The 27,016-nt window shown below is 49.4% G+C and overlaps 2 protein-coding genes across 3 annotated transcripts; one reads left to right on the forward strand and one right to left on the reverse strand.

Annotated features, from left to right (window-relative positions):
- Positions 1 to 2,388: 2,388 nt before the first annotated feature.
- C16H17orf80 (chromosome 16 C17orf80 homolog) lies at positions 2,389 to 8,002 on the forward strand. Its single transcript, XM_051158986.1, has 4 exons — positions 2,389 to 3,835; positions 5,951 to 6,055; positions 6,711 to 6,818; positions 7,791 to 8,002. Exons 1-4 carry the CDS (start codon positions 2,389 to 2,391, stop codon positions 7,811 to 7,813), a joined length of 1,683 nt encoding a protein of 560 aa, XP_051014943.1. The 3' UTR covers positions 7,814 to 8,002.
- Positions 8,003 to 12,755: 4,753 nt separating this feature from the next.
- Cpsf4l (cleavage and polyadenylation specific factor 4 like) lies at positions 12,756 to 25,288 on the reverse strand. 2 transcript variants are annotated; one of them, XM_051158988.1, is made up of 7 exons: positions 25,186 to 25,288; positions 24,367 to 24,417; positions 20,629 to 20,781; positions 16,704 to 16,799; positions 15,894 to 15,987; positions 15,055 to 15,100; positions 12,756 to 12,884 (listed from the first exon to the last, which is right to left on the reverse strand). In XM_051158988.1, the coding sequence occupies exons 1-7, from the start codon at positions 25,286 to 25,288 to the stop codon at positions 12,756 to 12,758; spliced, it is 672 nt and encodes a 223-aa protein (XP_051014945.1). The 2 variants fall into 2 exon arrangements, with proteins under 2 accessions (XP_051014945.1, XP_051014944.1); XM_051158987.1 differs by having other exon boundaries at positions 15,894 to 15,990.
- Between the last annotated feature and the right edge of the window lie 1,728 nt (positions 25,289 to 27,016).

The raw sequence follows: 27,016 nt of genomic DNA on the forward strand, positions 1-27,016 counted from the left end.
TGAGGTAGATATGTTCCCTGGCCTTTGAAATCTTTAAAAAAAAAAAAAATGTAGCAGGGGAAAATAGCTCCCAGCTGAGCAATGGAAGTAAACAGTCTCCTTTTCCAACTCCAGAAAATAACAAGGAGATAAATGATGGGTAGCATAAATGTTTGAAAATATTTTTACATTATATCCACTTATCAAAAATTTCAAACTAAGCAATTAATAATGTGCAAATTTATATGTACACAGTAACACACTAATTTACAATTTAAAACTTAAAAATTGGGGCTCATTTACTTCTGTACATTTCTGCTTTTTTATATATGCATATTGTTAATATTAATATTAGCAGAGACTCAAATTCATTTCTCCTGAGTTAGGGGAAACCCTTCCCGCACCCCCTTTAGTTCTTTGGAGACAGGATCTCATGAACCCCAGGCTAGCCTCAGTTTTGGGATTATGAATGTCTGCTACAGCATCAGGTTGTATGCGGTGCTGGGGTTGGAACCCAGGGCTTTGTACTTGCCAGGCGAGCCACATCCCTGGCTGCTAGAGTGCTCAGGAGCCCTTACACCCCGGTGAATCTTGCTCATGTGACTTTAGAAACTGTCCTAACCAGTTTTGCAGCCCACATGAATGTCCTTACCCTTCCGCATTCCGTCTCTGAAGGTCAGGCTCAATAAGAGCGGCTGTGCGTTATTGAAAAAATTCCTGAGAGTGGGAGAGGCTCCAAGGGAGGGACACCCACCTGATGGCTCCTTTTATCTTTTCACTGTGTATGTATGGGTGCCTGCATGAGTTTGTTTATATGGGTTTAATTATACTGTGTACACACAGCGCCCCAACATGTCAGAGGACACCAGATTCCCCCCCAAACTAGAGTTACAAGTGGTTGATCTCAAACCCTGGACAAATGGCTAAGGTGCCTGTTTAACATATCAAAGTGAGCCTGGCTGCCAGGTTCTCCCAGCATCCCTCAGTCCCTACTAGGTATGGCTGGTATACCACACCCCCGAGATACATACTCTCCAGCCATTTTGGTTATGAGGTCCTCTTGTCTGCCCTTTACTCTGCTGGCTCTCTCTTCTCCCCTCCCCTCTCTTCTCACGAGGCCCACCTCTGGGGTCATGTTCACTCTGGACTTCACGGATGTCCCTGCCTTCAGCTCTGCTCTCCCGTTTATCTACAGTAAACTTTCTCCTATACCATACCTGGGAACAATCACTTTTTAACTTTGTTTGCTTGTTTGCAGCCCAAACTAGCCTCAAATTCACTATGCAGCCTGCTCGACAAAGTGAATTCCAGGACAGCCAGAACTACATAATGAGATCACCTCAAGGAAACCCAACAAAAACCATGTTACATGTCAAACCCAGGACAAGCCAGTGAGGTGCCTATTTAACATATCAAAGTGGGCCTGGCCAACAGGTTCTCCCAGCATCCCTCATGCCCTGCCAGTTACAGTGGGCTGGCACAGGCCACCCTCTACCCTGAGTCTCCAGCCCAGAGTGCACTGCCCTTCCTCCAGAGGTTCTTCCAGCATTTTGGTTACCAACCCCCTTTTTGTACCTTTGGCCTCCTGGCTGCTGTATTGGTTCCCCTCTCCCTGGCTCAGGGTCAGGACCACTTGGACTCTCACAGATGTGTCAGTCCCTGGCTATGCTCTCCCATATATCTATAATAAGCTCTCTTCTCCACCATGCCTAGGTGTTTATATGGGTCATAGCCATTCCTTTTTTTTTTTCATTCCTTTCATTTTTATTTCTTTGTTTTCATTCAAACCCCACCCAAAACAACAACAAAACAAAACCAGAAGACTTAAGTCTAGTAAACTTAACCTTAGCCAAAGGAGAAGACATTTAAAATGTCATCCAGAACTCAACTTTGTAATTTATGCCAAGTGGAGGCTACAAGAGTTTAATGAAACTGTTTAGAAATCTTTAAACATTAAAGGGGAGGGGCGGTTGCTGGAGGGATGGCTGAGAGGGAAGAGCACTGTCTGCTCTTCCAGAGGTCTTGAGTTCAGTTTCCAGCAACCACATGGTGGCTCACAGTCATCTACAATGAGATCTGGTGCCCTCTTCTGGCCTGCAGGTGTATATGCATGCAGAGCATTGTATACATAATAAATAAGTAAATCTTTAAAAGAAAAAAAAAAAGGAACTGGACTTTTAAGAGCACCTATTGCACCAGGCGTGGTGGCACGTGCCTTTAATCTCAGCAGGGAGGCAGAGGCTGGCAGATCACTGTGAGTTCAAGGCCAGCCTGGTCTACAAAGTGAATCCAGGACAGCCAAGGCTACACAGAGAAACCCTGTCTCAAAAAAACAAAAGAAAAAGTTAAAATTTGTGCATAAAATCTTTTCTTTCTCATTGTCTCTCACCTGTACCCTCCAGGAACAGCATGGGTGATGCCAGGCCCAGGACGGAGGTGTGTCCTTATTGTCAGAAGCCATTTAAGCGATTAAAATCCCACTTGCCTCACTGTAAGATGGCAGGAGCGCCCATATCTGCTGACCGAAAGCTGTATCAGTCCAAGCCAGCTACACTTCCACGTAAAGCTAAAAAAGAGAAGAGCCCTACCAAAGACTTAGCCAAAGCCAAAGAGAACGAGCTAAAGACAGAGAGTGCAGAAACAAAGGTGAAATCAGAAAATAGCAGATCAGAATGGGCAGCTGCGAGCTCTCCACTACCAGTGCGGGTCTCCGAAAGAGGTGCATCAAAGGCAGGAGGAGAAACCACAGATCAAAATCAATTGTGTTTCCCAGCACTCGGACATGCCAAGCGAAAGGTGGCTCCACAGTCCCCTGTGTCAGACGCCACCTCTCCCATGAGAGAGCTTACCAGAGATGAGTCAAAGTCCAAGGGAAGTCCCCGCCGTCCTTCAGAGATGGAGGCAGCTTCACTAGTCAGCTCAGGGGATCCTTTTTTATCTATCCAAGATGGAAAACATTCATCAGCTCAGCTGCATGCACAGCCAGCCACTTGCACCAGTCTCAGATTGGGCACAGTTGATCCCCAGAGACAGAAGCATCTGGCAAAATTACTAGATATGTCTACTAGTAACTGTCATTCTCCAAAGAGTGGCAGCCTTGGGGTTCAGAGAGGACCCCCAGTGTTAAGCACGGAGAGCAGTTCCCTAGATGGAGACCACCTCTCAGGAGTGTCTCCCCACCCTGGCAGCACCGAAACCCAGAAGTCAGAATCAGTCCTCTTGGGCCTTCGCACTGTCCCACTGGGTAATGCTCGGGTTAGAGAGCACCAGGAACTTGGCCTTGGAATAGAGTTGTGCCAGAGCAAGGAAAATCCTGACAACAGGCAGCCTGCCACACAGGCACAGGAACGAGCTTGCTTGAGCCGCGGTGGGAAGGACCCCACTTCAGCCACAAAAGCGAAACCGCAGGCTGCTCCAGCACGGCTGAATGTGTCTGCTCCACCAGAGGGAGCTCTGAGTAAGCTTCTCTCTGTCCCAGCATCAGGGCATGAGACTCTCCCCTCTCTAGCTGTGAAAGCCCAGCTCTGTGACCAGAGTCAAGTCCCTGCCATAACGCTATTGGTGGGAAGCGAAAGGAGTGTTCTGGAACCCACACCTCTCCGCCATCCCCACGCAGTCCAGACAAGCCACCGCACAGCATCATATTCAGCTCCGTACCCCGTTTGCAAAAACTCCCTCTTCAGTCCTGTTGCTGCTGACCCAGAGGCTCCTCCCAGGGCTGTGGGACTGGAGTGGTTTCCAGAACTCTATCTGGGTTATGTTGGACTCGGGGTGTTGCCAAGGAGGCCTCAGCCTTGGACCTCAGTGCCTCAGACTCGTCCTCTTGCTGCTGCCCAGGGCGGGAGTGTCTGGAAAGGTGAGCAAGCTCGTTTGCAGGGGCCGTCCGCCCCTCCAGAGTGTCCTGTGCCTTTGAAACGACGGTCAGAATTACTCATTTTTTCAGTTAACTTACTCTCACCTGCAGTCTGCACCACATTTGATTTAGTTGATGAGAGAGAATTCTTGGTCCGGTCAATGGTAACATTCCTTCTCCATCCAGACCTGAAGGTTAGACTCAGTCAGGCTGCTCCCCCCACCCCACCCCTGAGAGCACTTAAGTTTCTATACTGGGAAGAAGCATAACATAATTCTGTGGGTTAGCGGGGCACTGTGGTGCACACCTAGACAGGTGCTCCCTGAGTTCAAGGCCAGCCTGGTCTACAGAATGAGTTACAGGACAGCCAGTGAGACTACATACACAGTGAAATCCACTGGGAAGGCTGTAAGGGATAAGAGTCCAGTGTTCCTGAGTGGCAAGTACGGAAGAAAGGCCTCTGGGTGCAGAGACTGTCCTCTGTATGCCATCCATGGACTCAGCTCAGATTTCTCTGGTGTAAATCAAGTTCCCCCCAAATCTACCTGGAGAAATCAAGGTGCCACAAGGGTCTCTGCACGGCCAAGGCCCTGGCCCAAAGCTGGCAGTTTTCTTGCAGCTGGGCTTTGTGCTTTGAGTTGAGCTACACCTCAAGGCTTTATGATTTGTCTTTTTTATTTGCGAGTACGTGTACGTTTCAGGGGCACGGGAAAAATGTGCATGTGGGTGTAGTGTAGTGCCAGTGGAGGCCAGAAGAGGGCATCAGGTCTCTTCCAACTGGGGTTACAGGTAGTTGTGAGCTGCTGGTTGTAGGTGCTGGGAACTGAACCCAGGCCCTCTGGGGAAGCAGTCTACATTCCTTACCACTGCAGCCATCTCTCCAGCCCCCGGAGTTCTTTCTGTTTGTTTGTTTGTTTGTTTGGAGATACTTTGGCCTTGCATAAATATGTACTATGTAATTACTTGGAAGCCATAATTTTGTTTTGTCTTTAAGATTTTCTTTTTAATGTATATGTGTGTGAACTCACATGAATTGATGTGCTGTGTGCACCACGTGCACCATGGAAACCAGAAAAGGGTGTCCAGTCCCCAAGAATTGGTTTTAAAATGGTTGTAAGCCACTATATGGGTGCTGGGAACCAAACCTGAGTCTTCTGCAGTGAGTGCTCTTAACCACTGAGCCCTCTGTCCAAGCCCCCAGGATGTAGTTTTTCATTGTCATATAATATGGCCGTTTGAGCATCTTTGTATCCACGGGAGCTTTTACTGTGCCTGCTAACCCCGTCTATCTTAATTTACCCTTTCTCTGACAAACCAAAACAAGACCAGAAAGTCACAGGTGCTAAAGATGAGCTGTCTGGCTTGAACTTGGGGGAAAACATGAAAAAGAAGCAAGTACCATCTTTCCTGGCTCCAGTTGTTACACGTGTATAAATGGGAAAGTTCACCAGAGGCCATAGGCCAGGCATGCTGAGGAGAGATGACTGAGAAGGAGGAGGGCTATCTCCTCTAATGTGTGTTGATCGTCCCCGGGCTCACAAAAGTCTTTAGAATGTGTTGAACAGGGTTCATCTAACGAATTCATCTGAAACCTGTTTTGGGGGGCTATGGATGCAACTCAGCGGTAGAGGGCATGCGGGCATGCATTTTTAGCATATGTAAGATCCTGGGCTCAGGCGCCAGTCGGGTAGGGAGCTGAGAACAGAGATTATGTATTTGGTTCTGGGTTCTGGGCCCAAGATTGCGCATATGTAGATGGTCCAGGTTTTCTTCAGTCCAGAATCTAACCTCTTTGGACCACGCACTTCAGGATGCTCAACGAAAGTCCTGCTCCTTCCTAAATTCTCAGCAGATGATGAAAGGTGGCTTGGCTAGGCCCGGGCACACACAGGGGGCTGGCTGGACATTCACGGCAGGGCAAGGTCTGTCAGGAAGAGCTTTTGACCCGAGGCGGGCCTTACTTCCGCGTGCAGTTTAACTGCAGCCCAGTGAGGTGCTCAGTGATCCGCCTGTCAGGGTGTGCTTTTCCTGAGGCCTAGCCATAAGGACATTCGGCCGCCTGCTGGGGAAGGGTAATTCTAGGTGAACTGTCACAGTGACTTCTGTTTGGAACCGCAGTTCCTTGGTTGGGACGGAGCTCGGCTGATAGCAGGAGTTTGGAACCCCTGGCGCTTACAACCTCCAGCTGCGCTCTAATGAGCCTCTTGGGAGCTGTGCACAAAGGTGAGGCTGGTGCTACTGGCTGTCGGGTTCTCTTGCTGCCTCCAGGCATGTGGAGAGGTTTCTCCAGTCTAGGCTGTGCTTGTCTTCCCTGTTTCCAGTCTGCTGTCATTCAGAACACCAAAGAAGGCAGCAGCTCCCATTTGCTGTGCCGATTACTTCACTTGTTAAAATCAACCCCTGCCACCGGTCCCCAGCCCTCCCCTCCCTGGCCCTCCCCACAGTGATCAGCCAAGGCAGTAGTTAACTAATTGCTTTCATCTGCATCACTCCAGAATTTTTTTTTTTTTTTTTTTTTTTTTTTTTTTTTTTTGGTTTTCGAGACAGGGTTTCTCTGTGTAGCCTTGGCCATCCTGGACTCACTTTGTAGACCAGGCTGGCTTTGAACTCACAGCGATCCGCCTGCCTCTGCCTCCCGAGTGCTGGGATTAAATCACTCCAGAATTTAACCCAGCTCCCAGTGTGGAAACAAGTGGTTTGAATCAAGTCCTCCACAGCTTAACTCTGTTGAGCTGTGTATAGACTACACTTACGTAGGCGTGTAAAGTCTGTGAGTTAGTGTTTATTGCCCCGACTAGCAGAGTACTTGAATGGTGTGCACATACTGGGACACTCCCTGGCCACTGACCATGTGATTTGCCTCTCTCTCTCTGGACAGGCTGGGTGAGGTGCAACACCACCGTAAAGAAGAGCGGGGTCGGGCGCCTCACAATGCTCTTCGCTGGGTACTTCATCCTGTGCTGCAGCTGGAGCTTCAAGCATCTCAGTAAGCTGCCGCGTAACCAATAGCTTAAGCGGCTTGTAGCCTCCCTTTGGGCTCTAGTGGTAGGATCTAGGAGCCCTAAAGGGTGAGCTGTCGCTGGGGGCTCTGTGGCTTCCATAAAGCTCTCTGCAAGATTTGACTTAGTAATCCCAGCACTCAGGAGCCAGAGGCAGGCGGATCTCTGAGTTCGAGGCCAGCCTAATCTACAAAGCGAGTCCAGGACAGCCAAGGCTACACAGAGAAACCCTGCCTCGAAAAACAAAAACAAATATTTGACTTCTATTCACACGAGTGCTCTAGCTGCCCAGTGGTGATATCAGTGGTGCACTGGGGGGCTTGAGTTTTTCCTGCTTTAAAGTGTTCCCTGCTAGGGGGAAGGGCCCCACCTTGGTGCCTGAGAACCCCTTTTTCACAGTGGAACAGAAGGACTTTCTGCCTCAAAAAGAGGCCAAGAGAAACAGAGGAGTCCGTGTGTGTAAGACACAGCACCTTCATCTCCCTGTGCAGGCCCTGCTACACCCACACTCAGCACTCCAGCCTTGGCCTCTGGCCCTGAGCAAGATCTCATTCCTTCCTCAGCCTCTGAGTGCTAGCATGACAGGTGTATGCCACCACCCCTGAGTCAGCTTGAGTCTCTAAAGATAAAAGCTAAATGTTCTTAGGCCCAAGGAGACTTAAGCCAATGAAACAAAAATATATTTTACAAATATAAGCTGGGCGAGGTGGTTCATGCCTTAAATCTCAGCACTTGGGAGGCAGAGACAGGCGGATTGATGTGAGTTCAAGGCCAGCCTGGTCTACAGAGTGAGTCCAGTCCAGGACAGCCAAGGCTATGCAGAGAAGCCTTGTTTTTAAAAGAAAATAATAATAAATAATAATAATAACTTTAAAAATAATTTATCAAAGCAAAAAATAAGAAATAGCCAGTAAGACATGTCCTCCCAGGTCCTCATATTTGTCTCCGTTTGTTCCAAGAGCTGCAGCGCTGGCGTAAGTAATGTTGAGCACGTCTGGGAGCCACGAGAGTGTGACAGAGACAACTGCACAACAGAGAAAATACTTAATATGTACAGGGTCACGGAGGGTGCAAGTAATAAAACTACTGACATCAGTTTTCTTTCTCCTTTTTTCCTTAAGCTGGAATACAGTTTTATTGGAGTTTCAGTGAAGAGATGGAGCAGGCAAGCTGTAGGTCTTGACTGCTGGGAGGGTGGAAAAGAGTAAAGTCAGGACACTGTGCATTTTTTTCTTTAGACGGGGTCCCACTGAAGCCCTGGCTGGCCACAGAGCGCTAGGATTACAGGTGTTAAGTCTTGCTTCCGCACCACTGTTCATCACTGACGGAAGTCTGGACAGGAACTCAAGCAAGGCAGGGGTTGATGCAGAGGCCATGGAGGGGTGCTGCTTACTGCCTTGTTCCCTATGACTTGCTCAGCCTGCTTTCTTATTGAATCAGGACCACCAGCCTAGGGATGACATCACCCACAATGGGCTGGGCCGCTCCCCATCAATCACTAATCAAGAAAATGCCTTACAGGCTTGCCTACAGCCAGATCTTATGGGGCGTTTTTTTCTCAATTAAGGTTCCTTCTTTGATCCATGCATGGTGGCACAAGGCTTTAATCCCAGCATTTGGGACGCAGAGGCAGGCGGATCGCTGTGAGTTCGAGGCTAGCCTGGTCTACAAAGCGAGTCCAGGACAGTCAAGGCTACACAGAGAAACCCTGTCTCAAAAAAATAAAAACAAACAAAAAAGGTTCCTTCTTTGATGAGTCTAACTGTGTCAGGTTGACATAAAACAATGCAGCACAAAACACTTTTTTTCTCAGATGCTCTGTGTTGTACCTTGAGAGCCACCAGCCACCCCCTTAATACGAAAATATAGAGGTAGCCCATAAGGAAAGTTTGTTGCCTGAGCTCTTACCAAGGGCTTATGCCACTCGGTAAGGAGAGCATTTTTCCACTTACTGTGGTAAGTGGAATTCTCTGGTACTTTAACGTTCAGGTTAGAAGTGGCACTCATTGAATGAGCCTTCAAGTCCCGAAGGGTGTCGTGTAACCAGGCAAAGGATGAAGACAAGAGCCTGTGTTCATAAGGGTTTGTTTGACTTTGGTCAGTGTCAGTAGTTAAAACTCACCCAGGTGTGGTGACATAGACCCATAATGCCTGCACTCAGGTTCACAGAAAACCGTTTTTTCTAATAACACAAAAATATTTAGTTATTGAAAATAGGGGCTACAGGATGGCTCAGCTGTTAAGAGCACTTGTCGCTCTTGGGGTACACCTGGGTTCCATTTCCAGCACCCACACGGAAGCTCACAACCATCTGTAATTCCAGTTCTAGAAGATCTGACACCCGTTTCTGAACTCTAAGGGCACTAGGCATGCACATGCTCCACATGCAAGCAAAACACACACAAAAATAACTTTAGAGTTTGGTTCCCCAGGACCCACATGGTAGAGGGAGATGACAAACTCACACATGCTGTTCTCTGACCACCACTAGAAGGGGTATGCATGTACACACACACACACACGAAATCGGGGCCTGAGGTGTAGTTGTGAGATGATAGCATCTCCCTAGCATGCATGAGGCCCTGGGAATGCCCCACGGGGTTAGTTCTGTAGTATCACAAAAATACCTGCAGTGGACTGGCTATGTGGCTGTCACTTGGGAATTGGAGACAAGGTCACTTTAGCAATAAACAGAGATTGAGGACAGCCTGGCCTAATTGAAACCTAGTATCGAGAAAGCAAAATGTCATTTATTGTATTATTCAGATGCTATCTTACATTTAATGAGAAAGTCATACATCACAATTCATAATAAAAACATTTTTTTAAAAAAGCCTCTGAAAAGATCATTCACCTCTTCCACACTCAGAGAAGTGGTTGGTGGCACCTCAGGGCAGGTGGTGTAGGTTCCCTGGGCTTCCTTGCTGAACTCTAAATTGGGACAGATTTGACCTTTCCTGCAAAGATGTGTGGCTGTTCAATGCAAAAAGGGAGGCCTCATGGGAACTGTCTTATTTTCTAAGTAAGACTGGGCTGTATTAAGACACAATGACCAGGGCAACTTACAGAAGAAAGAGCTTATGGGGGCTTACAGGGTAAGCCAGGACCATCACAGCAAGGATTATGGCAGCAGGCAGATGGCCGTGAAGCCACGAAGCTGGAGCAGTAGCTGGGAGCTTAAACCTTGAGACAACAGCCATGAGGCAGAGAGGAAGAGCTAACTGGGAATGGTATGGGCTGATGAAACCCCAAAGCCCACCCTAAGGACACACCTCCTCCAACAAGGCAACACCTAATCCTTCCCAAACACGTTCACAAACTAGGCTGGCCAAGCTTTCATCTCCGTGGGCCTCTGTGGGCCGTTCTCATTCAAACCAGCACAGGGCCACACTTGGACCAGCTTAAGATTTGGGTGTGTGCTGGTGCCAGGTGTCGTGCAGCGTTCTCTTACATGCACTCTGTCATCTTACCAGCCGTGTGGCGTGGCTGCTGGTGTTCTAGAGTGAGGAAGCAGTCTGGGGGAGGTAAGGCCGTTTCCCACCGAGAGCTGTCACATAGCATCTTAGGGTGGTCTGAAGCGGTTGTTGGAACCCACCGGCTCCTTGGGCCTGTGTTAACGCATTGCCTCAGCAGAGTCGCCATGCTGAAGGAGGCCGGACAACCATGCTCAACCTAGTCTTTCTGCAGGCTGCCTTTTTCTGTACTATGAAATCCACCTAGCTGCCCCCACCTCCCCAGTGGATTAAGTAGCAAGTCTGCATAGTCGTAGGCAACTCTCCTGGTCACTCCCTTACCTCATCAGGATATGAATGCCTCATCTGTATGTCCACTGCCTAATCCCCCAGAGGCAGCTTGGCTGCAGTCCCCTAGGAGAGACACCTCTGGCTGTGTCTGTGAAGGTGATCTCCAGAGAGATTTAACTGAGTAGAGAAGACAGGCCCCAGTATGGGTGGGTGACATCATCTCCGTGTCCTGGGACCCCAGACTGGCTTTTCAAAGGAAAAAAATCAAGAAAGAGGTTGATCCCTTTTTCTCGGCTTCCTTGAATGGATTCAATGCTACCAGCCAGTTCACACTCCTACCATGGTTTCCCTGCCATAATGGACTATGGCCTTTCAAACCCTGAGCCAAAATAAACCCTCTGTGAGTGGGATATTTTGTCATAGCATCAAAAATGGTAAGACACAACATATTCTCTAAATAAGCCCTACAGGTAAGCAGTTGTTAAGCTAAAAGCCTTTAAGCCAGAGCAGCCTGCAGGAGCACAGATGCTGAACGTGACTGACCTGATAGAGTTCTCCGTTTCACAGACACTTCTGTTCTACTGGTTTGTGAGTGACTCCTCCCCTCCCACAGTCAGCCAACCTCTAGTCCTGTTGTGGTTTTGACATCTTGTTCAAAGTGGAAATAAGCCAGATACAGTAGGCTGTTTACACATCTTGTATCTCACTGGGGTGATGGGACTCACTGGACCACTGGTGCAGATTTCCCTGGTGAGGCCATGGAGCCTTCACTAGGAGAACTTTCCAGTTACCTCACTACAGGCTAGGTTTTGATGACACCAACTGGTAGAGCTTACTTCACTGGCATGGTGGCCTAGGGTAGGAAGAAAAAAAGAGAAAGCTAAGGTCATGCCTTTTGGTTTGGGTTTGGTTTGTTTTTTTTTGTTTTGTTTTGTTTTGTTTTGTTTTGAGACAGGGTTTCTCGGTGTGACCTTGGCTGGACTCACTTTGTAGACCCATCTGGCCTGGAACTCACAGAGATCCGGCTACCTCTGCCTCCCAAGTGCTGGGATTAAAGTCATGCATCACCACTACCTGGCTAAAGTCATACTTTTTTTTATAGATTCTCAAAAGAAAAGTCCCTGCTAGTCCCAGGAACCGCAGGCTGGTTTTCTAAAGAATTTACTGGTTTCTCCAGCCTCACGAGGATCTTGATCAGGGCAGTTGAGATAGGAGAACTCATAAATGCAATAGTTTGAGACCATCCTGGGAAAAGAACAAGATCTGGACCCAAAAGAGAGACCTGAGTTCACGCTCAGCTCCCATATTTCCGAGAAGGAGGTTCTGGGTTTTCAAAGGTTTATAAAGCCAAACATAAAAAAAAAAAAAAAAAAAAAAAAAAAAAAAAAAAAAAAAAAAAAGGTTCTGCCCTCTTACCTAGCATTCTGATGTAACTATTTTCTTGTGAAACCAGGTCTTGTGCAGCCCAGGCTTGCCTCTGTATCCAGCCAGGGATGAGTTTGAACTTCTGAGCCTTCTGCCTCCATTTTGAATGCTAACAGGCATGCACCATGAAGCCAGATGCTAGGAATCAAACCCTTGATACACGCCAGGCAAGGATTCTACCAACTGAACAGTAGCCCCAGCCCTTTGTTTGCTTAAAGAGAGAAATCACAGTTCAGGATAGACTGTAGGCTACGTCCTAAAAGTATGGGGTTTTTTTTGTTTTGTTTTTTTAATATTTATCTTGAGACAGGGTCTCACTGTGCAGCTCTAGTTTATCTGGAACTCACTCTGTAGACCGGGCTGACCTCCACCTCACAGACGGAGCTCCACCTGCCTCTGCCCCCTCAGGGCTGGGACCTAGGATGTACCCCATCACGCCCAGCAGATGAGTTTTCTTTTGAGACAGCAGATCTCACTATGTCACCCTGTTAGGCTTGGAGCTCACTATGTAGATGAAATGTGCCTTACTCGAGGCAGTCCCCCAGCCTGCTGCATGCTGGGATTACAGGCACGCACCTCCCCACCCTCCCTGCTCTCAGGTCACATGTCTGGACCCCAGCATGGCATCCTCATCTGCTTCAGATGCAGAGTCATTGTCTCCAACTAGGTGCTCAGCTCTCCGCTCCTGCCCTCAGCACAGCAAATAGCTTTTCCTACCCTGTGCACTCTTCACCTACCTCTGGTGCAGCTTGGGCCCTAGAGCTGCAGGCCGGAAGCAGGCTCCACCTCTTCTGATGGGGGACCATGGGCTTTGCCTGGTAAGGGCCTCGCTACAGTGTTGCCAGTAGAAGCTGGAGTAGTTGAATCCCAAGACTGGTTGACAAGCTGCAGATAGAGTGCAGTCATGATGAGACTCTGTGTAGACATGGTCACCTAAATACCCCTATTTACAGGAGTGTTTGGTTTTTATATTTTGACATGAGAGATTGCTGCGGAGGGTTGCTTTGTTTTGCTGTTTTCAATATATTTTTAATTAGCTCTTTGAGAATTTCATATGACATGTCTTTATCACACACACACACACACACACACACTTTTATTTTTTGAGATAGTGTCCCATGTAACTCTGGCTGGCTTCCAACTCAAGATGTAGCCAAGGGTGGCCTCGACCCGAACCTCCTGTGTCCACTCGCCCAGTGCTATTAACAGTTAAAATTACCAAAACCATGCCTTTGAAAGAAGTTATTCCATAGCTTATAAAGGAAAGAGGTTTGGGGGCTGGAGAGGTGGCTCAGCAGTTAAGAGCACTGTCTGCAATTAGAGAGGTACTGGGTTCAATTCCTGACAACCATGTGGTGGCTCACAACCATCTACTCTGACGTCTGGTGCCCTCTTCTGGCATGCAGGTATACGTGCAGACAGAGCACTCATATACATAGAATAAATAAATCTTTTTTTTTTTAAGCTTTAAAAAAAAAGAAGAAGAAATGAGGTTTGTTGAGTTCATATCTCTGGAGGCTAGGGCCTAACACCTAGAAGGTGTGTCCGCTTGGCTTCTAAGCAGGCCCTTGTGCTGCTCCAAGTGACCAGTGAGCAGCAGGGCTGTACAGACAGGTCCCGAGGTGAGGCAGGAAGCCAGGAAAGCCCAACTCTTCATAACCACTGTTTTCACCAGGCTCTAGCCCCAAGAGGATGCTCCACTGCCATGATCTAGAGACCCCCACTAGGCCCCACCCAACACTACTATTCTGAGGAAGTGCAGCCTGGAGCCGAGTGAGTTGGTGATCCTAACACGTTCAAAGCATAACAGGCAATGTGTGTGCACGTGCTGAGGCTGCTCCTATAAAGCCCCTCGAGCCCTTGAAGGACCATCCCAGGTCACCCGATAGTCTTCTCATTTCCCTCCAACCTTGTTTGAGATTTCTTTGGTTTTTGAATTAAGTGTGTGTATGGCGGGGGTGGGGGTGGGGGACAGACAGGGGCCAGTATGTGCACGTGCATGCGGGTGCCCACAGAGGCCAGAGGAATCAGACCCCCTGGGTGCTGGGAGCTAAACTGGGGTCCTCTGTAAAAGCAGTATGCACTCTGAAACCACTGACCCTTCTCTCCAGTCCTCCCCATAGCCTCTTCCCAACTGTCCTCATCTCTCTAGTTACAGAAAGTCATTACCCAGGAGTGGTGGCCCACACCTCTAAGCCCAGCACCAGGGAGGCAGAGGCGGGTAGATCTTTGGATTTGAGCCCAGCCTAGTTTACATAGCTAGTCCCAGGCCAGGCAGGCCTCAACCAGAGCTAAATAGTGAGACTCTATCTTTCAAAACAGAAAGACGGAGGGAGGGAGGGAGCGAGGGAGGGAACAAGCATTAGGAGTCTGGGCATCTTATCGGGTAGCCTAGCTACAGTGAGCTTGGCTTTCACTGAGTGGAGATGGAGAAGCCTGACTGGCTGGGCCTGACCTGCTGACCCTTGATGTTTGTTCTCACTGATGCTTGTAACAGAGGTGGGGGTGGGTGGGGGGGTATACTGTGTGTCTCCCTAGGAACCAGGAAAATCTATGAATTGTCGGGCTTTGGACCACAAGTCCTGAATTTCTGTCAGTGAAGACCACTCCTGTGGGATGGCAAGATGGCTCCCTTGGTAAAAGTGGCCACGGCCAAGCCTGACGGCCTGTGTTCTACCCTCAGGACCCAGATGGTAGGAGAGATGCACCACGTTGTCCTCTGACTTCCACACATTCACTGTGGCATGTATGTATCCACATATATACACAAATAAACAAAATAACAACAAGCAAAGAAAGGAAACCACCCCTGTGCTACCCAACTGAAGCAGAGGAAGGCCCCCAGGTGTTCTAGCAGCTGCAGAGCTGACAGAGGGTGGGGGAGACTGCAAGGACCTACTGTATGCAGGTGCCCCCACACGTGACCACGTGCCTTCTACAGCGTCGGACTCAGCCATGAAAGAGTGGGGTCTCTGAGAATAGTACAGTACTAGGAAGCGCAGACAGGCATGGGAGCCAAAAGAGAGAGAAACTATGTGGGCACCCCAAGTGCTGCACTTACCTTCCCATTACTGGGGTGAAGTACAGGACTCATCTTGGGGCTGAGGGATGAGAGGAAGGCATAGGATTGGTGGCAGGAGGTGAGGGTGGGAGTTGAGCTGTGCGCATGTGTTAGCATCTGTAGCCTTCTATCCCAGCTCAGCACCAGCTTGCTCTTCCCAGTCCAGAGCCCCCAGGGAAGCCTTCCCGCTATGGTATTTTTTGGACTATAAGACCCACTGACCATAAGACATACCCAGTTTTTAGAGCAGTAAAACAAGAAAAACAAAGCCGGGCGCGGTGGCGCACGCCTTTAATCCCAGCACTCGGGAGGCAGAGGCAGGCGGATCACTGTGAGTTCGAGGCCAGCTGGTCTACAAAATGAGTCCAGGATGGCCAAGGCTACACAGAGAAACCCTGTCTCGAAAAACCAAAAAAAAAAAAAAAAAAAAAAAAAAAAACAAGAAAAACAGTTTAAAAAAAAAAAAAAAAAAAAAAAAAACAGCAATCAGACCATAAGGTGCACCCTAATTTTGGGAATAAAAAGTGTGTCTTATGGTCCGAAAAATACAGTAAGCACTGCATAGAGCTGTAGTGACAGGAAATGTTTCTATCCATGTTTAGAACTGCCTGTGAGAGGCACACACCTGTCCCATTGTAAGTACATGTTAACAGGGAAGGCTGGCACCCACCCAGCCAAATAGTACCCAGACCCCCTGGGTGGAGCAGGAATGCAATGATAATCACTAGGGAGACCATCTCCCACGCAGGGCAAAAGAGAGTACAGAAGGGTCTCAACACAGAAGGTAGGGCCCAGCACTCCAGTGGGCTGGGGAATAAAGAGGTCATACTTACTGTCCAAATTGGCACTTAGGTCCCTTGGGGCAGAAGCCGGTGAAGTAGTTGGGACACATTACTTGTTGGACATGGCGGTATTTACACAGGGGACCTACTAGACAAAGAGCCAATGGTCAAGAGAGTCTGCTTCATCCAGAGGAGGAAATGTACACAAAATAACTCGTGAGGAAAGGCGTGGGCTGTGGTAGGCTCCCCACTGGAAATGAGGTGAATACGCCATCCTGCCATCGGTGTCTCTGAAGCCAGGAGACAGATGGGGCAGAAACCATGGCTCAGGTAAGAGCTGGTCATGTGACTCAGTGGTAAAGCACAAACGGTTCATGCTCCAGGCCTTGGGCCCGGAACACTGAAGGTACCAGTGAGTGAGAGCATGCTTAAGCCACTTTTCCCAACCCAGTGCTAAAAATCTCAGCAAGAGACATATGGGAGACACAGGATCCTAAGGCCGGGGGACTCGTGGGAACCCTGCCTTCTAAATTTGCCTGGGAGCAGGGGAAAGAGTAGAACTTAAGTGGCTTTTAAGACCTGAGAGCTGTGGCTCTCACAGACTAGACTTTCTGGTAGGCTTCTCAGGCAAGGTCCCACATCCACCCGCAGAGAAGGCTGGGCTGTGAATCCACAGCCTTTCCTGGGAATCCTGTTGTGCCCCCACACCAGGCTGCACACAAGCCTGGGACAGCCTCAGAAAGGCTTCCCACTGGGGTATCCAGAGGGCACAATTCATGGGATATTACTCCTTGCCTGCTGAGCATCTCTAGAACCCCCACACCCCTCAGCGCATCGCATCCCTGTCCACCATGCTCTCACCTTCCTTGCAGAACCCTTGGTCATACCAAGGGCAGTCCTGGGGCTCAGGAGCTGGCTTCTCGTGGAGGAAGGGGCATTCCTTGTTGCTGCAGTTACCTGAAAAGCCCATCGCTCTTTGTATACAAGCAGGTTGGCCCTAATGGCCACTTCCGCATCCCCACTCTTATTCACAGTGAGCCTGCCTAACATGGAATCCACTGGCCTGTCCTCTGCTTATCATCATCTCTGGAGATGACCTCTGCCCTTGGAGGGGGCAGTTAGCCTCTGGTCATCTCCACTAGGAACCCTCCACAGTTTGCAGAGCCCCAGGAGGGGCAGAGGTGTTTTTGGAGATAATACCAAGGACAGAGTAGAACTTCCAGTTGGGCCACTGGGTACCTTTCAGAGGAACTACATTAGCTGTGAGCCTGGGCTGTGCTGTGTCTATGTGTTAAACTGTCTTGGTCAGCTGCATTTCCACAGGTTAGCAGGCTTGGAGGCACAGGCTGTCTGCAACTGCTGTGCAGGGCACTTAGACTTCACCTAGGCAGATCTGAGGAAGATAGAAGATCATGACCTGACCTGTCTCCTTCCTGTGGGAATCTGCGAACATCTCCACTTTCACCCTCCATAAAAGCCTACAACTCTACTCTTTGGAGATAACACAAACTTCATAAAATCTGCCAGAGAGTTGCTTTCTGCAAAACACAGTTCTGTTTACTCCTCCCCAGCCCTGCCATTTCACAAATGTGGGTGTTAGCCCTCCATGAGAGGCAAGTACCACATCTGTTCACTCAGCCTCTTCACAGCAAAAGAGCTGACTGGCATATCCTAAGCCAAATTGGCAGAATGCTGTTCCTTGGTTTTGAATCTCCTCAGGACTCAAAACGGGCCTCTTGTTTGCCCATCCGGGCTTCATGTTGCTCTACCTGCTCCTGGCCAGAAGGTGGCAGCAACACTCCATCCTAGAAACTGTCTTTTGAAACTGCCCTTCCTCCTTTCAAGCTCTAACCAAATGCACTTTCCGCCTCCCAGGCCTCAACAGTGTGTGTGCCCATGAGTTTGTAGAGCTTGCTTACAGAGCATGCGCTACAGGAGCTAACTGACCCTGAAACAATGCATCTTTACAAAGTCTCAGCCCACCACTATGACAGCTCCGTGGCGTTGGTCCCTGATGGCTGGTCAGCTTCTGTACATCTCCCAAGATCACCTGCAGTCCAGCAATGTTTTTCAGTAGACACACTGAAGCAGGGCATTGGTGGCACACTCCTCTAGAGTGTCTAGTCCCAGCACTTGGGAGGCAGAGGCGAACAAATCTCTTGAGTTTGGGGCCACCCTAGACTATATAGCAAGTTTCAGGCCAGCCAGGGTGACATAGTGAGACCCTATCTCAAAAGAAGAGCGTGACTAAATAGAATGAGAAATGCTAACACACACACATACACACACCACATATATGGTTTTTTTGTTTTGTTTTGTTTTGTTTCTTGACAGGGTTTCTCTGTGTAGCCTTGGCTGTCCTGGACTCACTTTGTAGAGCAGGCTGGCCTCAAACTCACAGCAATCCACCTGCCTCTGCCTCCTGAGTGGTGGGATTAAAGGTGTGCGCCACCACGCCTGGCAATTTTTTTTTAAAAACAGGGTCTGACTATGTAAATCCAGCTGGCTTGAAATTCTGCATAGACCAGTCTAGCCTTAAACTCACAGAGATCCACCCACCTCTCTCTGTTCCACTGAGTTCTGGAATTAAAGGCATACACCACCGCACCTAGCACATAATGATTTTTCTGTAGACATATTCACTCACTGTTACGAGCAACACATTTGGCTATGTGTCACATCACGTGTTTGCACACCTATGCCTAATGAATTAGTTGCAGGCAAAAATAGCTCCATTCCCGAATCTAGTACCACAGCCGATCATCAAACCAAGAAACCCAGGATTGCCAGACATGGTGGTGCATGCAGAGGTAGGTGGATTGATGTGAGTTCAAGGCCAGCCTGGTCTACAAAGCACATCCAAAACAGCCGAGGTTAACATAGAGAGACCCTGTCTTGAAAAGAAATGAAAAGAGAAAAAAGAAAAGAAAGAAACCCAGGATTGAGGAGTAAAGGAACATTTCTAAGTGCAAATGATTTAGGCAGTGACTTAAGGGGACCAGCCTCCAGATAAACAGTGTCCTTTTGTTCTAGAAGGACATTCAGGCAGCCCTCATGAACTGCCACCGGCCTTGGCTTCCTAGAGCAGGCAGTCTGGAAGGCTGGACTGGGAGACTGGGATGACCTTTCCCTACCCCAGGAAAGACTTTGCCCCCTTCAAGGTCCCCAGGAGCCCTCCCATCATTAGTAACTACCTACAAGTCTCTTGAATGAGGGGTGGACCTGGAAATCCAGCATTCTCCCTCCTTCCCTCCCCTCCCCCAGCCCCTCAATTTGGAAACCGCTGGACTAGACAATCCCAGGCCCCACGGAGCTTATCAAACACCAAGCTGTAGCCGGGCAGTGGTGGTGCACGCCTTTAATGCCAGCACTCGGGAGGCAGAGGCAGGTGAATCCCTGTGACTTTGAGGCCAGCCTGGTCCAGGACAGCCAAGGCTACACAGAGAAACCCTGTCCTGAAAAAACAAAAACAAAAACAAAACACCCAAAACAAAAAAACAAATACCAAGCTGTAGTAGATTGTCACTGCAAAGGTAGCACAGTCACAGGCTCCATCTTTCAGTGAGGAGAAAGGTGGCTCTAGCTGTCCCTAAATAGCCCCTTGAGTGACCAAGAAGGACACAAGGCCCAAAGAAGGCTAGAGCAGACCTGACCACACAAAATTATTTTAGGGCCCAGACTTCTGAACAGTGGCCTTCTCATTCCAACAAGTGATGCAGGCTTTCCCCTTTGGGAGGTAACGTGACATTTTCATCTAAAATAAACCTTAGAAATAGCAGGAGAGCAGGAAGGAGACAGGGTGTGGGTGCCGTGCCCATGCTGAGTGCAGCTTCCAAATGCATCTCATTTGGGGAGGCCTGGCCTGGGCCCAGGAGGGACTGAGGGGTGGTTCGTTCCCCCACAGTCATCTGGGTGTGTGTGGATTAGCAGGCCGAAGTGGGAACAGCATTCCTTTCCCTTTGAGGTAACTGCTGCACTGACACTAACAGCTTTGGCTCTGCGTCCTTCGTTTGCTTGTTTCTTAAAGACTTGCCTATTTTTATTTTATGTGTATAGACGTTTTGCCTGCATGTTTGTGTCTGTACCATGTATGACCTAGTGTCCGAGGAGTCCAGAAGAGGACATCAGATCATCAAGTGCTCCTAACCACTGAACCACCTCTCCAGCCCCTTATTGGCTTATTTTTGTTTTGGTTTCGTTTGGTTGGGTTTTGTTTTGTGTTGTGTTGTTTTTCAAGACAGGGTTTCTCTGTGTAGCCTTGACTGTCCTGGACTTGCTTTATAGACCAGGCTGTCTTCAACTCACAGAGATCTGCCTGCCTCTGCTTCCCCAAATACTGGGATTAAAGGCATGCGCCCCTGCCACCACGCCTGGCTTATTGGCTTATTTTTGAGACAGGGATTCACTGTAACCCTGGAGGGCCGGAAACTTATGGCTTCAAACTCACAGAGATCTGCTTGTCTCTGCCTCCTGAGTGCTGGGATTCAAGGTGTGTGCCATCACACCTGAACCCTATTTTTTATTTTTGTTGTTTTCAGACAAGGTCCCATGTAGTCTAGATGCCCTTGAACTTCTCTGTAGCTGAACCTGGCCTTGAATCCCTGATTTTCCTGCTGCAGCCTCCCTAGTGCCACACTGTCCCCAGCCTTGGTCCTTATCTTCTTAGAGTTCAGAGAAGCAGGTAGCTTGGGCTCAGTCTGGGGCATACCCTACTTCCAGGTCCAAGTTACACTTCTACCCCCACCCAAAAGCCCTCCATCACCCCACAAACCAGGCAGGGCATTACCGAACTTTGAGTGGAAGTAGCACACGGGCATCCTGCTGTGGTCATACTGGTGCAGGAAGTTGCAGCAGTCACCCTTTCGGCAGAGCCCTCGAAGCCAGTGTTTGCACACCACTATCTTCTCACCCTTCTCATGGCGAAGCGGGCACCGCATCCCTTCGGAATATGACACCTGCTGTAGGCCTCACCCAACCCACCTGGAGGAGTTCCCCAGGGCCTGGGAGGCTACCCCTTCCCTGCCTCTGTCATGTCTGTGTCCCATCACCTGGACACAACCTAGGAAGGGCTAGAACACAGGTCAGAGGACCACACTGAGGAAGAGGACATTGTAACAGTCAGTGGGCCCCTCTCTCTCCCAGAGCCAAACCCCAAGGAACCTCCAGGCTGCCTTTCCCATGCAGCACGGTCACCTCACACCCAGCCCAGCTCTTAGCGTACATTAAGGGCTTGTTGAGTTCATGACTTTTTTTTGTTTTGTTTTGTTTTTTGTTTGTTTGTTTTTTGAGACAGGGTTTCTCTGTGTAGCCTTGGCCATCCTGGACTCACTTTGTTGACCAGGCTGGCCTCGAACTCACAGCGATCTGCCTGCCTCTGCCTCAAGTTCATGACTTTTACAAGGAGAGAAATGTTGTTCTGGATTTGTTTCTTCCTTATTAAAACGACAACAACTACATTTAGGGCTGGAGAGATGGTTCAGTGGTTAAAAGCACTGGCTGCTCTTCCAGAGATCATGAGTTCAATTCCCAGCAACCACAAGGTGGCTCACAATCATTTATAATGTGATCTAATGCCCGCTTCTGGCATGCAAGTGTACATGCAGGCAGAGCACTATATATATAATTAAAAATAAATCTTTTTAAATTCATTTTTATGTGTTTCTGTGCATATGCCTGTAATTATGTATGTACATGTTGTGATGTTGTGTATTCAGGAGCTGTCAGACATCAGAAGAGGCATTGGATCCCCTAGAACTGGAGCTATAGATTGTTGTGAGCTGCCAGGTAGGTGCTGGGAACTGAATCAGGGTCCTCTGCAAGAGGAGCAAGTACCTTTAACTGCTGAGTTATTGCTCTTAGGGGTGTGTGTGTGTGTGTGTGTGTGTGTGTGTGTGTGTGTGTGTGTGTTTTGTTTTGTTTTGTTTTAAGTTTTTCAAGACAGGGTTTCTGTGTGTAACAGCCCTGGCTGTCCTAGACTATTGTAGACCAGGCTGGCCTCGAACTCACAGTGATCGCCTGCCTCTGCCTCCCAAGTGCTGGGATTAAGGACGTGTGCCACCGTGCCCAGCTTGCTCTTAGTTATTGAAACTGGGTCTCATGTACCAGGCTGGTCTCAAACTCACTGTGTGGCCAAGAATGACTTTAGACTCCTCCAGCTCCTGACTGCTGAGACTGCAGGCACTTATCACCATGCCCCATTCATGTACGCATGCGCATGCTGGGGGGCACGGGCTGAGTGCTGAGACTGCAGTCACTCATCACCACGCTCAGTTCATGCACGCATGCACATGCCGGGAGGCACAGGCAAGCGCTCTGCTCATGGAGCATCTCAGCCTGAGCTCATGGCTTCAAATATTAAGAACAACACAGCCACAAAACAGGCGACTCTAACAATGGACGGACCACGTCAGTCTCCTCATTCAGCAGACACTGCCACCAGAAGAGAGGGCCACGTGTAAGGAGGACTTGTTTCATATGTGACCAGAATGTCATCTTTGAGTGACCGCTTCCCCCACCCTACCGGCAGCCCTCTCCTGACCATCCCTGGTGCTGTGGCCTTCCTCAACAGCAGCTTCCTCTCTCTGAGCTGTGGCTCACTCGGTCTGTAATGGACCTGGAAGGTTCTGATTGTCCAGTAAACTCCTTCTTTTCTCATCCAATTATCCAGAAGGGGACAAAAAGGCCCCAGGTTGTCTCTGCTTTGCCTCCTGGCTTTAGGAACAGGCAGGCCCTCTAGGAATTGCCTCACCTGGATCCATAGGCAGGCTTGCAATGGAAAACCCTCCGGTTAGGGGGAAGGTATTTAGACAACTGTATGATTCTATTGGAGGAACCTCAAAATGGCTCCCAACCCAGAAGAGAAGGCAAGAAGCCTGGGGGTAAGTCAGGCTGCACTTGGGGGAGGGACTTTCGAGGGAGATGGTCAAGCAGCTGTGACCATCACTCAAGAGGCTACCTGAGGGCAGAAGAAATAGCTAGGATGATTGACCAGTTTCCATGGTGATTCGAGGGGAAGGAAGCCGGCTGGGGAAAAGGAGGGCTTAGAACGAGATGGACTGAAGCCTCCTGAGAATTCAGACCAAAGCCCTGCCCCATCACGAGCTGCATCAAGAAGAGGGTGTTGGAGCTGGAGAGATGGCTCAGTGGTTAAGAACACTGACTGTTCTCCCAGAGGACCTGAGTTTGATTCCCAGCACCTATCCACAGTAGGCAGCTCACAGCCATAGTTCTAGATGTATCCAAGAATTCTGGTTTCCAAAGACATATGCACCACGTTTGTATAACCACGCACAGATGCATGTAATTAAAAAAAATTGTTTAAAGAAGGGAATGACCTGTCTCGAAAAACAAAAACAAAAACAAATTTAAAAAAAGAAGGGAATGACTCCTTTACCCACATATAAGTACACATTAAATTTTTTTTTGTAGCTGGGCAGTGGTGGTGCACGCTTTTCATCCCGGCACTTGGGAGGCAGAGGCAGGCGGATCACTGTGAGTTCGAGGCCAGCCTGGTCTACAAAGTGAGTCCAGGACAGTCAAGGCTACAGAGAAACCCTGTCTCGAAAAGCCAAAAGAAAGAAAGAAAGAAAGAAAGAAAGAAAGACAGAAAATCTTGTGTAGTTTTTTGAGAGAGGGTTCCTCTGCATAGCCTTGGCTATCCTGGACTTGCTTTGTAGACCAAGCTGGCCTCGAACTCACAGAGATCCACATGCCTATGCCTCCCCAAGTGCCAAGATTACAGGTATGCGCACTGTGCCTAACTGTAAAAAAAAATTTTAAAGAAGGGAATAACCCCTTCCAGGTAGTCCCAATGCCTTGTACAAATGCCAGTGTGTTGGCTCCCTGCCCCGCAGGCTACTCTTCCTCTTATAAGGCTGTAATGAGCACAGTAAAAAATGCCTTTTAAACATGAAAAAATAGTTCAGTCAGCAACACCACTACACCCAAGGCTGCACCTGATAACCAGAACCAAGGGAAATCACTCACTCAAGATAACCACAGTCCCAGAATGCCGTGACACCCCTCCTACCCCCCACCCCCACCCCACTGCACAGTATATAAGCAGAGACCAAGAGAAAGGTGCTGCTCTGCACATCTGGAGAGACGTCACTTTGATCTGCCCTGCAGCTGGAGAGTCTCCTCCAGGATCCTGACCCTCAAATCAGAGATTTCTGTTAAAGAGTCTGGACCCAACCTTCAGCTAAGAGAGGCCTTGGGGGCAGATAGGCTTAGGACCGCAGTTAGGTATTTAGTGCGTGAGCCTTGTGTGGAGACCACAGGCGTAATAAAACACAACCTTTGTTATGCCAACTACAAGGATCTACCTTCTTGTTCAGGGTAGAGCTGAGTCCTGCCCCAGCCCAGGGGCCAAGCTCACACTCTACCCTAGGCTCTTCTTGAACCCAGCATGCTCCACACAGCCATTCCAGGCCCTGCCCAGCAACCCCCCTCTCCCCAACCCTCATCCCCCGCCCCCCTACACCCCCCCTGTCTTCTCCCCCCCACCCCCGCCTGACTCACTCACCCTTCTCACAGAGCCCTTTGGTGAAGAAGTTGCACATGGCAGAGCTGGACTCTAGAGAAGGAAACAGAAGAGAACATGGCTTTCCCAGAGCTGGGCTCCCTTTCCCCGGGGGACCTGAAGGGCCTCCCCAATAAGTCTCACCTAAGCCTCCTATAGGCTTGGATCTGGGTGCCCCCATCCCCACCAGTCTTTGAATTTTTGTTTGTTTGTTTGTTTTGTTTTTTTGTTTTTCGAGAGGGTTTCTCTGTGTAGCCTTGGCCATCCTGGACTCACTTCTTAGACCAGGCTGGCCTCGAACTCACAAGGATCTGCCTGCCTCTGCCTCCCGAGTGCTGGGATTAAAGGCGTGCGCCACCATGCCCGGCCCTCAGTCTTTGAATTTTTGTTTTTTGGTTTTGTTTTTGTTTTTGTTTTTTTTTTCCTGTTCCTTTTCTCAAATGTTTACAGACGAGGAGGTCTCACTCTGTAGCCCAGGTTGGCCTGGAGCTCAGCAATCCTCCATCTCAAGTCTCTTGCTGGCCACAGTCTGCTATCAAAAGCAGCTGTCACTTGTCTCTGGGCTGTGAGTCAAAGGTCCCCTCTTCAAAAGCCCTCCTCCCACCCCCCTTTCCAGAGCCAGCCTCTAAATTACACTTAAACTCAGCCCGTCTCTGAGACAGGAGGGGAACTCTGGCGGCCAGAGAGGAGTTCTGAAATCTGCCTTTCTCTCCTGGACAGTGAGCTACCCTGAAGCCATATAGGAGATACATAGGCTTGGAAGTCAGAGAGGACAGCTCCTGCAGGAGCAGGGCCCAGGGGAGCCGTGCCACCGCCACTCACTGTTCATGCCCTGGAAAGGCAGGAGCCCAGTGCCCTTCTGCAATTCCACATCCTGCTCGAAGGCAAAGGTGAAGCCTTCCAGCCCTGCAATGACCTCCTCCATCTCCGGGCTCCGGTGAGAATAGCGCCAAGCTTCTAGAGCCCCTGCAGGTGGCTCCTATATAGCCCATCAAGCACTTTAAGGGGCCCGATCTGGTACTGGGCCCCTCTCACTCAGATCATCTCTTCCTTCAGCGTGCCAGTGGCCAGGTGACTGCATGTGGCTTTCTGACGGGGTGTACCACAGAGGCCCCCACAGTTGTCTCAGCCCTCCCACCCATGCAGGTGCAGGCACCCCAGGGCCCCACACTCCCACACTGTTCACACAATACCCATCCTCAGGTGGGGAGGGATTGACAAAGACCCACACCTGCTTATCTCTGCATCTCACCAAACATAGCCATTGCCAAACCAGGGCTCCCATTGTCTATGTGGGGACGTAGGCACAAGTGAGCAAGGGACACGCTGGCACTAACCTACTATGGCAATGCTGGGTTCTGCCCCAGTGTGGGGTAGGGGTGGGGTTGTCAGAGGGCATGAGGCAGAGGAACGCTTACTGCATTAGGTCCCAGCCACTCTCCTTCCCAACAAGGCCCTCTGAGCCTCTTTTCTAGATAAACCCCAAGTGTGCTCTTCCTAGAAGAGGGTAAAAAGGAATGAAGGGCAGAAGAAACTGTTGAAAGAAGGGCCCTTTGTTTACCCTGCAGGCAATCACAATGGTAAACTTGGATGGAGGGTGACCTCCCAGCTAGGAATTCACTGGGCCACCCCGGAGCCTCCCCTCCTCCTGAGAAAGTGCTTTGTAAATAAAATCTCCATGCAAATGTTGTTATTATTATTATTACGGCCAGGCCTGTCCCGCACCCCCTCTCCCCCCAGGGCTTAGAAACGTCTGAATTGGCTTTCTTAGGAGCATTTTTAAAGCTCTAATTAAACCAGGCTGTTCCCTCCTGCTCCTGAGTTGGCCTAGCCTCTCCTGCAGCCACTGTTTCCAGGACACACTGGCATTTGAGGCCTAAGGAACCAGAACTAGAGAGATCTCCTCCCAGCGACCCAGCAGGGAGAGGTAAGCAGTGCAATGCCCTGCAGGCGCTGGCTGAGCAGACAGGATGCAACCTGTCAGTCTTGTTTCCTGTGGCTGTCCACGCCTGGATCTGCTGTTCTTTTGAACTCTACATCTGAAAAGAAAACAGCTGGAGAGAGAGAGAGACCCACACAGGATGGCAGCAGAGCTGAATCTGGCCGGAGCAAAGCTGCCCCCACTCTATCCTTGTCTGCACTTGGGGACTAGAGGCAGAATGGCTGTGATGCTTTCTGGGACTAGGGACAAGGGGTTCCTCGGGGAATCTCCTGACCTTTAGGTATTGATTAGGTCCCTGGTGTTAGGATTAATAAGAAGAAAATAAGATGATAAGATAATAAGATGCCAGGCAACAGATATTATATTATATGAAGTTTATTAAGTGAGCATGGGGGGGAGAAGAAAAGAGAAGGGGTACCCCAGAGAGAAAGAGGGAGACAGAGACAGAGGAAAAATAAGAGGAGCAGAGGAGAGGAGAGGAGAGGAGAGAGAGAGAGAGAGAGAGAGAGAGAGAGAGAGAGAGAGAGAAGGGGCTAGAGGGGTAAAAGAGAGGCCTCGCAGAGGGTCTGTTCTTTTATATGGCCCTGGGCAGGGCCACACCCCCATGGCAGGTAAGCAATGACATCAAGGGTAGGCAGACTGAAGCCGAATCCTAACATTCCTACCTTTCCCTATAATTGAAAAATGAGCTGGGCGGTGGTGGCGCACACC

This window comes from Acomys russatus, chromosome 16 (assembly GCF_903995435.1).
Source record: "Acomys russatus chromosome 16, mAcoRus1.1, whole genome shotgun sequence".
Classification (NCBI taxonomy): domain Eukaryota; kingdom Metazoa; phylum Chordata; class Mammalia; order Rodentia; family Muridae; genus Acomys; species Acomys russatus.

What these genes read in the sequence shown, in the direction of transcription:
- C16H17orf80 (XM_051158986.1), top strand. Translation starts at nt 2,389, where the DNA reads ATGGGTGATGCCAGGCCCAGGACGGAGGTGTGTCCTTATTGTCAGAAG. An exon ending in CTTGGGAGCTGTGCACAAAG is followed by an intron (nt 6,056 to 6,710) that starts GTGAGGCTGGTG and finishes CTCTCTGGACAG; the next exon opens with GCTGGGTGAGGTGCAACACC. An exon ending in CTGGAGCTTCAAGCATCTCA is followed by an intron (nt 6,819 to 7,790) that starts GTAAGCTGCCGC and finishes GTTTGTTCCAAG; the next exon opens with AGCTGCAGCGCTGGCGTAAG.
- Cpsf4l (XM_051158987.1), bottom strand. Translation starts at nt 25,288, where the DNA reads ATGGAGGAGGTCATTGCAGGGCTGGAAGGCTTCACCTTTGCCTTCGAG. An exon ending in CAAAGGGCTCTGTGAGAAGG is followed by an intron (nt 20,782 to 24,366) that starts GTGAGTGAGTCA and finishes CATATTCCGAAG; the next exon opens with GGATGCGGTGCCCGCTTCGC. An exon ending in CCTAAGTGCCAATTTGGACA is followed by an intron (nt 15,101 to 15,893) that starts GTAAGTATGACC and finishes CTCATCCCTCAG; the next exon opens with CCCCAAGATGAGTCCTGTAC.